Below are 15329 nucleotides of genomic sequence, written 5' to 3'. Positions count from 1 at the left end.
AAAATTACACAGAATATGCAATTTCGGGAATATGTATAAGTCACAAACGTGTATTTGACAAGAGCATTTGTGTATGGTTTTATTCAGTTCAAAGTTATTGTTGGCTTGCCACAGCTTGATTCCCAGGTCAGTGTTAAATTTAGACTTTATGAAGAAATGAAAATAAATTCAACATTTATTTCTTGAGCAAGAGTGAGTGAATTTTTCTGTGTGTATCATGTAGAAAGAAAGAAGTTTCTATCTTTGGATCATTTCTGATTTACTTGGAAACACTAAGAAATAGGTGGTCAGAAAACTCGTGACCATGCTTTCTCACTTGACCCCTGATATTTCTATCTTCAGTCTTTCTCTCCTATATTCTTCCTCTTTCTCCTCTTTCAGCTTATAAAATTATGTATCCAGAATAAGCCCAACTCAGATGTCATCTGCTCCATGAAACATTTTTTTACTCCCACGGCCAAAATTATCTACCCTACCTTTGTAACCTTATAGGTCGTATTAAATCATTCTAAATACTTAGTATGTAATCGTTTGTATTAAAATTAATTGAAAATGTAGATGATTATTCTAATCGAGAATATGTCTAGTAGATTGTAATGCTTCTATGTCTTATTCATTTTCATGCCTCATGATTTGTGTCTTCACTAAACACATTTGTATTTTGATTGCATTTGTGACCAGGTATTTTAATTGTTACAAACTAAAAAGGGACAAATACAAATATGTAAATCATGTGTCCCCTCCAAATAAAGTCCAAATGATGTCATCTCACAAAGGTTTTAGGCACATAATTTTTAAAAATGTCATTAGTATGTAAACATCATTACGTATATAATTTAAGTGAATATCGGGAGTTTGATAAGACGTTTTCTTTTAAAAGAATTTGTATATTACTCAGAGTTGGGAAATACTGATACAGATTGCAGAGTAATATTGAGGTCAGAGGCAGAAATCATCATTAGAGCACTAAAAAATGCCAGTTTGGATTATGACTGCATCTTGATTTTGTATCATAATAATGATTTTTAATTCATTATGACAGTTAACCATTTGTCAGGTAATGTAGAAGTAACTTTGTCTAGACTTGAATCAGTATGTGTACTTACTTATCGGTTGTTAAATATCCTAATTCAAAAATAGATAAATTAAGGAGTGTTTTTTTAATATTTTACTGAACGATAGATTTAGTACTTTATTCCTTTGCCAATAACCCTTGTATCTTCATATGGTCCTGATATGCAGCATATCAGTTTATATTCTGTACAATTATTGTGTAAAATGTTTCATATATTTATATTAAGATTTTGTTTTCAAGTGGCATGACATTTCAATGATTTTTTGAACATAGATGCTTCTATTAGCCCATTTATGCTTTTGTTTATAATTTCTTTTTTACTTACATTTTTATATATTACCAGTAGGTCAAAATGTCATTTCACGTCTTTGTTATCCCTTGTTTTACTTAAAAGTAAGGTTTAGTCAAAATAGGAATTAAAAACACTTGTTTCCTTAGTTGTTTCCTAGTCATGTAGCACTCTGGCTGTTATTTTTTCTCTACTCAACTGTTTCTTTAGATATTTCTAAAAATCTGAAAAATCTCATATATTTTTTTATTTTAAAAAATTAATAAGTCATCACAAATATCATATTGTACTTTATTTAGAACCTATTGTGATTTTTAGAAGTATACTTTTATTCAGCCAGCAGATACATAGTGAAAGCCATTTGGCTAATGAAGAAAATAATTTTAAATATAGTTTGATCTTAATTGTATAAGAAATAAGTATTTTTCTAATTTATATGGTAGTATTTAGATTAATAAAAGTCAAACTGAAAATTGCAATTGAATTTGCCAGAGTATTATAAACAATATTATTTTGTTCATATTCAACATTACTTTTAACTTACTATTCTTATTGCAAAGGATACTCTGTCTTTTAGAGAATACAATGGTATTATTTACATTAATTCATGTGGGTTGGTGAAAAAAATGCTATAACTCCTTTACTTAATGGGATTCTTCCCCTGTGGCAGTGCAAACGGCTAGAGCAGGAGCTTCATCATCTGAAAGAGCAGAACCAGACTTCAGCAAACAACATGAGACATCTGACTGCTGAAAACAATCAAGAACGTGCTCTGAAGGTAAATCTCCATTCCTTCTTGCAGGCAAATTAAGGTTGTAAGCCCTGGTGCCAGCTTTCTGTGCTGCATATATCAGTTGTGTACATTTCAGCAGAAGTGAGCTGTGGTGTTTGCCAACAACCCGTTCTTTAAACACAGATACAGCACCCTTCTGTTATGGTATTATTTTATCTCGTGTATGTGTACACGAAAACAACATATTTTCTGAATTTCAAGTGGTGGTATAATAATAACTTTAGGTTTATGTTCATTCTGTTTCTGATTTTAAAATATGTTGTTACCTTCTGTAGTTAATAAAAAGTGGCCACCCTGAAAGAAAAAAAAATTAAATAATGGGCTTTTTCTTTGCATCAATATTTATTACAATAATTTTCTAAATGACTTGTAATATTAGTAACGCACAGAACTGACGCTCCTTGAAAGGTATGTGAATATGTTTGGGAATTGAAAGAGTACTTAAAATGTTACTTACATCAAAAAAAGAGGAAGAAAATATATTCTACTAGAACTTGTAACAAGTAAAGAGTACATATCATGACAAAAGTTCTGTTTCATTTTAATATAGATCCTGTAATTATGAAAAAGGACATTATTTCAATTCTACTAATTATCTTTTCTTCTTAAGATACTTTTCATTCTCTTTTTTTGTCTTTGCCCCAGTTCCTAGCATAGTGCCTATGACATAGTAGGGGTCCCTGCCCTCAAGGTGCTTATGCTCTCATTAATGGGTTAAAAATAAAACATAACATATCCACAGGAAACATAAAAGATTCATCATTGTTGTTATGGTACAGTTAAAAAAAGGTGTGCTATCAAGAGGATTGTATTGTACTTTGTTGTCTTAAATTCATTTCTTGCTGCAGATTATGAAAAAAATATGTCATTAGCAGGGTAAGTCATTAAGCCAGAATCATCTACCAATGTTGAGAAAAATGGTGACATTTTGATGTGGAAATAATTTTAACCTGTTTATAAAGTATGAGATACGGTTGAAGTCAGATTTTTCTACAAAATGTATGTAGCTTCATTTTGAAATTCTCAGTGGTGAGTGTGTAATAACTTTGCTATTATTCTTTAATGCACTTTCTCTTTATTTCTCTTGAATTTATATATAGACCAGAACAATAAATGGGAAAGAAAAGAATTGCTGTAATTATTTTTCAGTTACCCTGAGGAATTTACTATTGTATGAGTAAAATTAAGTATATAATTATTTAGATGTATATTTGCAAATCAAAGGTAACATAATCTTTTAAAGACAGCTTCCATTATGAGTGCTAATTTATTACCAGCATTAGGGGACAGATATTATGTGCTCTATATGTTATGGCTATTACTATTTAAAATAGAACCTAAAATAAAAATTCTAGGTTAAGTTACGTAATAATTGCATAGTCTTTATTCTGGCATTTTGTGTTGTGTATTTATGTTAACTTGAATTAAGTGGCAGCTGCTATTTATGAAGAGAAAAAGATGCATATTTCTAAGAGATTATTAAAATTAGAAGGCAAACTGTAGACCAAAAGAAACCTGGAAGTTAACATAAGTAGTACTATTATTAGTATCAGTAATAAAAGTAATATAAATAAATAAATAAATTTGAATAGGATGAGAGCTGAAAATTTTACGTTTTATTTCATTGTATTATGCTATAATTCCTAAAGGAAACAGTCCTAGATATAGGTATGGAAAAAAATTTGGGCTTCTCTGGTGGCGCAGTGGTTGGGAGTCCGCCTGCCGATGCAGGGGACACGGGTGCGTGCCCCAGTACGGGAGCATCCCACATGCCGCGGAGTGGCCCGGCCCGTGAGCCGTGGCCGCTGGGCCTGCGCGTCCAGAGCCTGTGCTCCGCAGCGGGAGAAACCATAGCGGTGAGAGACCCACGTACCGAAAAAAAAAAAAAAATCTAAGCTAATGGTCATACATTGCACAGAACTTTCCAAAGTGATGACTATTGCAGATACATGATTATCATACGTGGATATACTTTTTAGTAATCTAGTGCTATTTGAATAATAATGTCTTTGTTTATTCTAATAACCAGGAAATTCTTTATAAATTAATTTTTATGAAAGAGCATAAAATTAGACTTTTGGTGATCACTTATATGCATTATTTTTGAAGTAGCATGGAATATATACTAGATAAATCTGCTAGCATGACACTTTCCGTACTTTTATAATATTTGCAATTTTCTCTAATAATAAGTAGAACACAGTGGTACATATAGGATGAGGGGCTGAATTTATACTGATACTAATCTATACCCTGAGAGTTACTTAAATTAAATGATAGATTATTTTCTCTTTTAAAATAAATTTTATCCACTTATATTAAGAAATTTGTTTCTTGGTGAACACAATTTTGAACATTTAATGATTTTAAAGTAAATTTAGATTAACCATAAATATGCAGGCATTAGATTTAATAAGAAATGTCATATAAAGTGTCTTTCTTTCCTCTTTTATTTTATTTATTTACCTTCCTTATCACACATTTTTAACCTCCTACAATTGGCCTTCAACACTGTAATTCCATTGAAAGACATGCTTTCTTAAATTATAGGTGACCTCTGGTGGTTAAACCTGTAAAACTTATCATTTCATATCCTTCTCAATAATCCAGTCAGCCTAAGAGGAACACATTTCAATCTTGTTGGTCCCTGCCTTCATGAAATTCTTTCTTGTAGTTCTTTATTTCTATATCCTCATCATTTTTCTTTTCTTTGATCGTTATTCTTTAGCTGGTGCCTCGTTTTCTACCAATTCCTAAGGTATAAATGTTCCCCTGGGTTATGTGATTATTCCCTTAATTTTTCTTTCTGAAAAAAACCCCAAACTTTATTATTTTAGAGCAGTTTTAGCTTCACGGCAAAATCTAGCAAACTACAGAGCTCCCTCATATTCCATGCCCCATACATCCACATGCCTTTAGCATCCGGTGCAAGAGTTGTACATTTGTTACAATACATGAACCTACATCAGTGTAACCCAAAGTCCATAGTTTACATTAGGGTTCACTCTTAGTGTTGTATATTCTGTGGGTTTTGAGAAATATAAATGACAAGTATGTACCATTATGGTATCATACAGAAGAATTTCACTCTAAAAATCCTTTGTGTTCCACCTATTTATATCCCTCCTTCCCCCCAACATATACCAGCCTTTGATCTTTTTACTGTGTCCATAGTTTTGTCTTTTCCAGAATGTCATGTAGTAGTTCTTTTCAGATTGGTTTCTTTCACTTAGTAATATGCATTTAAAGTTCATCCATATCTTCTGATGGCTTTATACTTCACTCTTTTTAGTATTGTCTGAATGTACCACAGTTTATTTATTCACCCCCCTAATGAAGGACCTCTTGGTTGCTTCCAAATTTTGGCAATTATGAGTAAAGCTGCTGTAAGCATCCACATGCAGGTTTTTCTGTGGACATAAGTTTTTCAACTCACTGGGGTAAATACCAAGAACTATGATTGCTGAATCGTATGGTAAGAGTATGTTGAGTTTGGTAAGGAACCACCAAACTGTCTTCCAAAATGGCTATGCCATTTTGCATTCCCACCAGTAATGAATGACAAGTTTCTGTTACTCCGTATTCTTGCCAGCATTTGGTATTTTGTTTATTGCAGGGTTGTCTCTTCTAATTTCATCCGTTCTGTGATATCATCTATCATTTGTATCCTAACAGATGCTTTGTCTGCCCTTCCACTTGGATATCTTAGTGACTCCTTAACCTCAATAAACTTAAAAACAAATCCCTAATTCGACTTCCTAAGCCCTCTCTTCAACCTAGGAGGAAGTCAGGACCTGAGCCAAACACTATTGACTGTATAACTTAACATTTATTCTTAGTTATAGTCTCCTTTGTTTGCCTTTACAGCTTTATAGAAGCTGGAAAAGTTAAACACTTTCTGAGCCTTTTTTTTTGCCAATGAGACATAAGAGGAATTCTGCAGCAGGGGTGGGAGAAGAAGGAAGAGTGTCTCTGGATAGGTTTTTGTTTTCCTGACATGACAGGTGCAGCAGGCACTGTTTCTTCCCTTCTTATTACTTTGAACACTTACTTGCTGCCTGGAACAGCAGCAGCAATTTTATAGCTATGAAGCAAACACCAAGAGAAGCAGAAGCTGGCCTTTAACATCATTGAGCCCTTTAGCCAGTGAGCCACTTTGAGAACTTCAAGCAACTATACCCCGACATTTTTCTGGTGACATAATGCCCTGTAATTTAAATTATTCTTAGCAGTTTTCTATTTACTTCCAAATTGATCAGTTAACATCTATTAATTAATGGCACTACCATACTCCTAGACATGTAGGCTAATATCATTGACATAATCTTCATATCCTTTCAAACTTTCACCTACTACAAAGTGATAGAGCATCCAGTCCTGTCAATTCTGCGACAGTGATTTGTCTCCTTTGTATTATCATACCTCTACCCTATGTCAAGTTCATGATCTAGATGATAATAGTACCCTCCTAACTAACATTTTTGTCCTCAGTTTCTCACCTTTGTAATCAGTTGTCACACTTCCATTAGCTGTCATTCTAAAACACAGGTGACACTTTTCTACCCCAAAACCTTTACTAAGTCTAACATTTTCAGCAGTGTAAGAAAACAGATATTGTGACTTTCCTGATAAGAACAATAAAAAAAGAGGCTATTATTTTAAGAATATTTTACAACATTATTGAGAAGATAAGGAATCTGAAAAGGCCACTAAAATAAAGTGGAAATAGAAAAAAAATAAAAACGTGGGAAATAAGTGATTGCCTGAAGCCATGCATCTTATATTTGTTGTCTCTTTTCCTGATGGGAATAAATGCTCCATGAGGTCAGGGATTTTTGTTTACTTCATATACCTCTGTATCTACTGATGGTATTATAAATACTTGACAGTCAATAAGTCACAAATATGACCAATCATAACAGATGCCAAATGTTAACAATTTGTATAGCTATACCTTTGTGTACCAGCTGCAACTAGCTATAGATGTATCTCCTGAAAATACCTATAGCAGCCAGTGAATAAATATCTGTTGAGTGAATTAATACCACAGGTACAATTTAGTATCCTGCTTTCCCTGCTTAGCACTTCATAAGTATTATCCAGTACACTTATTCTATAAATATCACCTTAATATATTACATAATTGCAATCCACAAATGTATCATGATTTTCTTAAATCTTCCCTTAATGTTAAATATTTAGGTTGCTCGCAATTTTGCACTCTTATAAACACTGCTGTGAGAAACTATTTTCGTGTAAATATTCAATCCCATTTAGCAAACAAAAATTTTATTATTTTTCAAATTTTTATTTTTGATAAAGCACATATTTTTGAAAATGAATGATTACATAAGGGTTTTAATAAAAACATTGTAATCAGCATCCTCATCTTACCTCTCCTGGTTTCTGCTCCAGAAAAGAAATCACTTTCAACTCTTAGCAATTTATTCTGTATCTATACTCTATTTCTAAATGAAAAGCTTATACTATTTCTTGGTATTTCCTTTTTAGTTACTATTAATTGACTTTCTACTATGAAGATAAGGATTTACCTTTCTCATCTTTTTGTTAGATCAGTGTTTAGTATTTACAGTATTATTATAATATTCATAGATGACTATATAGTGAAGTACCAGCGTATGTTGGTTTATTGTGCTTTGCTTAATTACGCTTTGCAGATATTACATGTTTTTACAAATTGAAGATTGTGGCAACCCTGTGTTGTCAGATGATGGTAGCATTTTTTAGCAATAAAGTATTTTTAAATTAAAATATGTACATTTTTTAGACATAATGCTATTGCACACTTAATAGTACAAATATAACTTTTATATGCATTGGGAAACCAAAAAATTAATGTGACTCGCTTTATTGCGATATTCATTTTATTGCAGTGGTCTGAAACTGAACCCACATTATCTCTGAGGTATGCTTATATTACTCAGCAATAAAAAGGAACAATTTATTGATACATACAACAACTTGGATGGGTCTCAAGGGCATTATGCTAAATGAGAAAAGCCAATCTCTAACGGTTCTGTTCATATGATTCTACTTATATAACAGTCTCAAAGTAACAAAATCATTGTGATAGAGAACAGATCAGTGGTTTCTGGGAGTTAGGCTGCGGAGCAGGCTATGATTCTTAAAGGGTAACGGAGTTTCTTTGTAGTGATAACAGTTATAATTTTATAATATTAAAGCGTCATTGAATTATACCAGAAAGTAATGGAGGGAGGATTTAAAAACAGGTGAAATCCATATACGGTTTATATCCGAGTTAATAGAATTGTTCCAATGTCAATTTCCTGTCTTTGATAATATACTATTGTATATATATATCATTGGGAGAAGTTAGATGACGTCTACACAGGAACTCTTCTTACTCTGCAAGTTTTTGTGGGTCTTGAATTATTTCAAAATAATACGTTGTTTAAAATTTTACATATTCATCATAGCCAGTGAAAACAATGCTAAGATATATAAAGGAAATTTTAATAATATTCCCTCTCCCCTCTCATAGTTTCTAGACCTGCCAAATTCATCTTGACTAGGAATTATAACAGATACTATATTTTACCTGACTTTTACCTAATTTTAGTGAGAATGGATTCTAAATTACACCAATTAGTTTTGACACTTACCATGGGATTTTATATTTTCCTTCATAATTTAGAGTCTCTGTTGGATAGTTCCAGTATATGGATCATCTCTGAGTCTGGTTTTGTGATTGCGTTGTCTTTTGACATGTTTGTTGTTCGTTTGTTTTGCTTTTGCTTTTCACGTGTCTCATAATTTTTTTTTTGGAATGCTGGACCTTGTGGATCAGGCCAGTAGTGTGAGTATTGAGTTGATTCACTCAGGAGTTGATATGGATTGGGGTTTTGTTATTGCTGTGGTCACTGTTAGTGCATCCTAAGTTTCAAGTTGCTCTTGGAATGGGTTGCTGTTGCCTTATGCTCAGGATGGAAGCTCAGGTACTGGAGGACTTTTTTCAATGTTCATACTCCACCGTTTTGTTTTCAGTTGATACTATATACTTACACCTGGAGGATATCTCACTGTACACTCTTGCCCTTCTCCCAGCATTAGAATGCTGATTTTTATCATCTGGTGTTGGGGGACTGAGGGTTTTCTGCTTCAATCTTATGCAGTCCCTTTGTGCTTGGACTTTGGGGTGAGGCTTCCTCAGGATTCCTTTCCATGGCAGACAAACTCTGACCTCTATCTGAGGCAGGTATTGTATGAGAGACTTTCATTCCCCTCTCTCAGTGTAGAAGCTATCTAATGGTATTGGTATAGGATCCTGTGCCCAGGTCTATTTCCTGCCACTCACCCAGGGATAGAAAGAGTTCTTTCTTCTACCATTCCCAAGCAGGATTTTTTTTTTTTTCTGTGCCCTGAGGGTTAATGCCCCTCTGTTAGCTGTAGATGGCTTTTGTTCTGTTCGCAGAAGGAACTGGGACTGGAGTGGGGGTGGGGGTGTGGTTTGCTCCTTTCTATAGCAGCAGCCAGTTCCCTCCCCCATATCCCCTGCAAGTGTCTATCACTGTAGGAAGGTATCTCTGGTTTTCTACCCTATCTTTGATATTTCTCATGAGCACCTGGTGGAGATCTGTGGGGAAAAATCTACCAGTAGGTGCAAACCCCCTTTTGTCAGGAATTTCTGAAGGTTCTGTGTGGTGGCTGACCCTTCTTCTCATGTTCTGTTCTAGGTGAGCTAGTCTGTGTACCCCATTTGCCTTGATGCTTGTCCCTCCTTGAAATTAGGACTGGTTGTCTTCCTGAGCTTAGCTGTCTAATGAGCTCAAGAAAAGTTATGACTTTGTGCCTTATTCAGCTTTTCCTATTGTCAATGTGGAATGACAACTTGTTCCAGCTTTCTGAGACCTAGGCATAAACATTACATCTACTGTTGGATTTTGATACTGTTTCGTCATATTTAAGTAGTTTCTTTCTAGAATTTTTAAAAAGTTTTTATTAGTAGATGTAACACATTTTATTGAGTTCTTGATGTTGAACAATTCCTTGAATAAATTTTGGATTTGTTTTGTCATTGTTTTCCTGAGAATTTTAAAACTTATAATAGTCTGCCCTCATACAGTACTTACTGAGTACCAGGAACTGTTACTAATGCTTTACATATAGTGTTTAAGTAGTATTTAGACCTCAAAGTGACCCTTTGAGATAGTTGGTACAACTGTTTATAATTTTATAGGGTAAGAAACTGAGCAACATGTGTTTACTAACGTGACCAGTGTTATGAGTAATAGTAACTGGTGGACCTCAGATCTGAACCAAGGCAACTGATCTCCAAAATTCACAATCTCAAATATAAATGAAAATTACCTAGAGGGTTTTTTTTTTTTTACTGGATCAGGTTTTGTTTTACCAAAGTATTTCTCTAATTATTAGTAAGTTTGAATTTTTTTCATATGTTCAAGGGATTGTGTGTGTGAATATAAATAAATAGATGTATTTGTTCATGTTTTTTCCCCATTTTTTCTGTTAGTTTTTGTTTGCTTTCTCTTGGTCTTTTGTCCATCAGTGGTTTTGTTTTTTGCATTTTACAGCTTTATTGATAAATGTGTCATGTACCATAAAATTCACTTATCTACTGTTTACAATTCAGTGTTTTTTGGTATATTCTCATATTTGTTCAGCCATCACCACAGTCTAATTTTAGAACATTTTCAACACTCACCTAAAACATCCTGTACACATTAGCTGTCATTCCCCATTCCTGCTAACATCCTTCCCCTAGTCCCAAGCAACCGCTAAACTACTTTCTGTCTCTGTAGATTTGCCTTTCTGGATATTTTGTGTAAATGAAATCATAGAATATGTGATCCTTTGTGACAGGCTTTTTTCACTGAGCATAATATTTTCAAGGTTTATTCATGTTATAGCATGTATCAGCACCTCATTCCTTTTTGGTTGATACATAATATTCATTGTATAGATAGACTGTATTCTGTTTATCAGTTCATTAGCTGATGGACGTTTAGGTTGAACATATAGATGTTTGACAAATTTTTAGTGAATTTTTAGATACTGTGTAAGGTAGGAGTCCAGATACTTTCTTTACATGTGGATATCCAGTTTTCTCTGCACCATTTGTTGAAAGACTGTTTTTCCCCCACGGAATTGTCTTGATACCATCTCAAAAGTCAGTTGGTCATAAATATGAGGGTTTAGCTCTGGACTGTCAGTTCTGTTCCATTGATCTAATATATCTATCTGTATGCTGGTACCACACTATTGATCACTGTAGCTTTGTAGTAGGCATGTCATCATGACCTGAGTCCTCCAGCTTTGTTCTGGCTTGTTTTGGCTGTATCCATTTTGATGTTAATGTTACTAGCTTAGTGAATGACCAAAATTTCTGCCTTCAGCTGTGGTCTTGACAAGTTTAAAATTGCGTTAGAATGGGGACTCTCTGGCCGTCCAGTGGTTAAGACTCTGCGCTTCCAATGCAGGGGGTGCAGGTTCAGTCCCTCGTTGGGGAACTAAGATCCCACATGCCGAGGGGAGTGGCCAAAAAAAAAAAGTTTAAAAAAATTGCATTAGAATGATTTTGCCTTAAGTATTAAATAGAATCCATTTTTAAAACCATGTATTCTTGGTGCCTTTTTATAACAGAGAATATTTAATTGCCTTTTCAATTGTTTCAATATATTTATCTAGTTTTTCTGTTTCTTAAGTCAGTTTTGTTGGTCTGTATGTTTTGCTAGGAAACACCCTATTCCCTTTAACTTACCAGATTTGGTATGATAGAACTATAGATAATTTTCTTAATTTTTGAATCTCTTCTATTTCTCTGTATTCACTGTCTCGTCTGTATTGTGGCATATATTTGCTTTCTCTTTCTCTTCTTCTCTCTCTCTTTTTTCTTATAAAGTCTTTCCTGGGCTTTATGCATTTTATTTTCTTTTAATTAGTTCTTGGTTTTATTTATCCTTTCAACTTGTTAAATTTTCCATTTCTGTTTACCGTTTCAATCTTTTTATTTTCTTTTTTGTTCTAATTTTTACAAGTTAATTAGCTTACCTCAGTCTTTTTTTTAAGTAAAATTATAAGGCTACACATTTTACTCTTGACTATAATTCCAACTGTGCCTTATAGTTTTGGGAGGGATCAAATGTTCACTTTTTTTCACTAGTTCTGTTTTGATTTTTTTGGTTGATCCAGGGTAATTTAGAGAATATAATTTAAATTCCTATATTTTAAAACATATTAATGTTTTATTTCTCACCATGTAAATAGTCCACTTTGAAAGGTATCATCGACTAAATAAATAAAATAGTCTCTGTTCACAGAGCATGAGGTTCAATATATATTCAGTTGAACTCAATTTAAGCTTCCACTATAGTTGCATTTTTATAATTTTCTCATATTGCTAGGAATTTCTTGCTTTATACATTTGTCTGCTCTATTCTTTGTTATATAGTGTTTATGACTACTGTATCTTCTTAGGCTATACATGTACATTCCGTCATTATATAATATTCCTCTTCAGACTGCTTACAGCTTCATACCTTTAAGTCTTCTATTTCTGATACATGTATTAGCACTACTCTCTTGGTTCATTCAGACTGCTATAACAAAATATCACAGACTAAGTACCTTATAAGTAGCAGAAATTTATTTCTTACAATTTTGGAGGCTGGGAAGTCCAACATCAAGGCAGCAGTATGATAATGATCTGGTTAGGGCCCTCTCCCTTTTTAATAGCCGGCACCTTCTCGCTGTGTCCTCATGCGGTAGAAGAGGCAAGGGATCACTGTGGGGTGTCTTTTAAAAGAACATCAGTACTATGAAGCCTCCATGCTCATGACCTAAGCACCTCCCAAACCAAAGCTCGTACTTCCTAATACCATCATCTTTGGGGGTTAGGATTTCAACATAGAAATTTTGGAGTGATGAAAACATTCAGACGATAGCAACTGCTTTTTCTTTCTTTTTTTTTTCTCTGTTTTGTTTTGTTTTTACACTTACCTAGTGTAATGGTGCTGTTCAGCAGTAATTTTGCTACTCAGAGTTTATTCATCCTTCACCCGATTTTTATAACCCTTGTTCTCCTGTAAGAAACAGCCTCTCCCTCATTCTCAGATGTGGTTTTGTTGGAGGTGATATACCTCTGTGGCCTCAGGTCTGACAAATCAGAATGTCAGATTCCCTTGGCCACAGCAGTGGCTCCAGAAACAGGCACCTGTACCACTTGAAGCCAATGATTCCAGGCCTTTTTTCTCTATATTGTTATGGATTTAATGTAAACAAATACCAAATATGTCATAAAGATCTTTCTCTATATATAAATACAAATCTGCATCATCCATTTGTTGGCTCTGTAGATCCCTGTGCTTGATACATAGCATGTAATTTTCTGTCTTCTATTTAGAATATTTTTATTCCAACTGTTCAATATCATAAGCAAAACTTTGAAAAATAGTCTTGCATGTACATCTTTGTCTTAGAGCATAAGTGACCATACAGTGGGAAGTATAGTGGCAGGAAATTACTTGAGAAGGGAGAGGATGATACCAGATCTTGTGCAGGTTGCAGTTCAAATCACTGAAGTGTATGAGAGTTTTCAGAGGTCAGATTTACAAGAAAAGAAATAAATGAAACAATAGTAAATTCCAACATTTCTCTGTTCGTGCACAAAGATAAGTGGTTCACAAAGGAGACTAAGAAGGAATAGTCAGAACGATAAAAGGATTACAAAGAGATTGTGTTATCGTAGATTCAGAATAGAATAAAGTTCTGTGACAGGGGTAGTTCACAGTGTCAAATGCTACAGAGAAGTCAAATAAAATCACAAGTGTCCATTTGATCTGACAGTTAGGAAGGCAGTGGTAGCTTTGTAGTTGCAGTTTCAGTTCAGTGGTTCCGGTGGTAACCTTGAATCTAGTAAATTGTATAGGTAATGAAAAGTTTAAAAGTGGAAGAGAGGTAGATTATTTTTTAGGAGCTTTTCTGTGAAGTAAAAGTGTAAGGGTTAGGGGCTCCCCTGGTGGCGCAGTGGTTGAGAGTCCGCCTGCCAATGCAGGGGACGCGGGTTCGTGCCCTGGTCTGGGAAGATCCCACATGCCGCGGAACGTCTGGACCCATAAGCCATGGCCGCTGAGCCTGCGCGTCCGGAGCCTGTGCTCCGCAACGGGAGAGGCCACAACAGGGAGAGGCCCACGCACGGCAAAAAAAAAAAAAAAAAAAAAGTGTAAGGGTTAGAGTGTAATGTGAATGTGACCTAGAGGAAGATTTTAAGATGGAGAGAATAATAGCTAACATATGCTTAACCATTCTCCTTTTATAAGAAATCTGATGTGTGCCTCTCTAGCCCAAAGGTAGCTAGTTATGACCTGTTTAGCCTGGTTCAAAAAGATTGATAGGTCTGATGATAATTTAATAATTTGGAATTGGGAAACTGAGAGAGAACAGGACAGTGAGCTTTGAATGCTGAACCAAACGATCCCAAGGTAGGCTTAGGGCCAGGTAGACTGCTGTAGGCCATGAGTACTCTGAAGTTATGAATCCGCCAATTGGAAAAGTTGGGGCCAATATATTAAAAAACACAAAATTCTGAACAAGGGAGATGGAGAGAAATTCTATCCTGGTTCCTAATAGCATTCTGTTCCCGTGCCAGGCTTTGTTTTCCACATGATAAAGTTTTTCTTTCTTTATAAAAAGCAAGACTCTCAGCTAGACCAGGTTTACAGTCTTTGCATACCAAATGGGGAATTGCTGTGACAGCATTCATTATAGGCTCTCTGAAATGAACAATTACATTAAAGGGTGGCTCTGTGGATTACTGCACCAGGTATAGCCAAATCATTGAAGCCTGTGTAAGTTCATCAGGTACACCAAGATACAATAAAACTGATGAGGTTCAGATGAAACAACTGTGAACTATTACCCCTTACATAAAAGGAATACTGAATTACATGTGGGAAACATCTATGGAGATTATCAGTGGCAAACCCCAAACGTAATACTTGTGAATACTTGCATTTAATTGCTCCTAACATTGGTTACTAATGTTTTTTTAATTTTGACTTTCATAGTACTATTTTAGGAATTTAGATATTATTTTGATAAATAATGATAGAAATATAAAATTACATTTCATGTTTTCCTCCTGTTTTATACATTTTGTAATAATGCTAAAAAAT

The 15329-nt window shown here is 34.4% G+C and overlaps 1 protein-coding gene across 2 annotated transcripts in view; it reads left to right on the top strand.

Annotated features, from left to right (window-relative positions):
- Window positions 1-15329, top strand: part of MIPOL1 (mirror-image polydactyly 1) — a 299590-nt gene that overhangs the window by 141436 nt on the left and 142825 nt on the right. For both annotated transcript variants that reach the window (XM_079912918.1, XM_079912919.1), the window contains exon 10: window positions 2035-2142. In XM_079912918.1, the coding sequence (XP_079769044.1) occupies window positions 2035-2142 (108 nt within the window). The remainder of the gene's footprint in view (window positions 1-2034; window positions 2143-15329) is intronic.

The sequence above is a fragment of the Stenella coeruleoalba genome (genome assembly GCF_951394435.1).
Source record: "Stenella coeruleoalba genome assembly, chromosome: 2".
Classification (NCBI taxonomy): domain Eukaryota; kingdom Metazoa; phylum Chordata; class Mammalia; order Artiodactyla; family Delphinidae; genus Stenella; species Stenella coeruleoalba.
The sequence above is the reverse complement of the archived record's forward strand: the minus strand, read 5'-3'. Positions and strand labels throughout refer to the sequence as shown.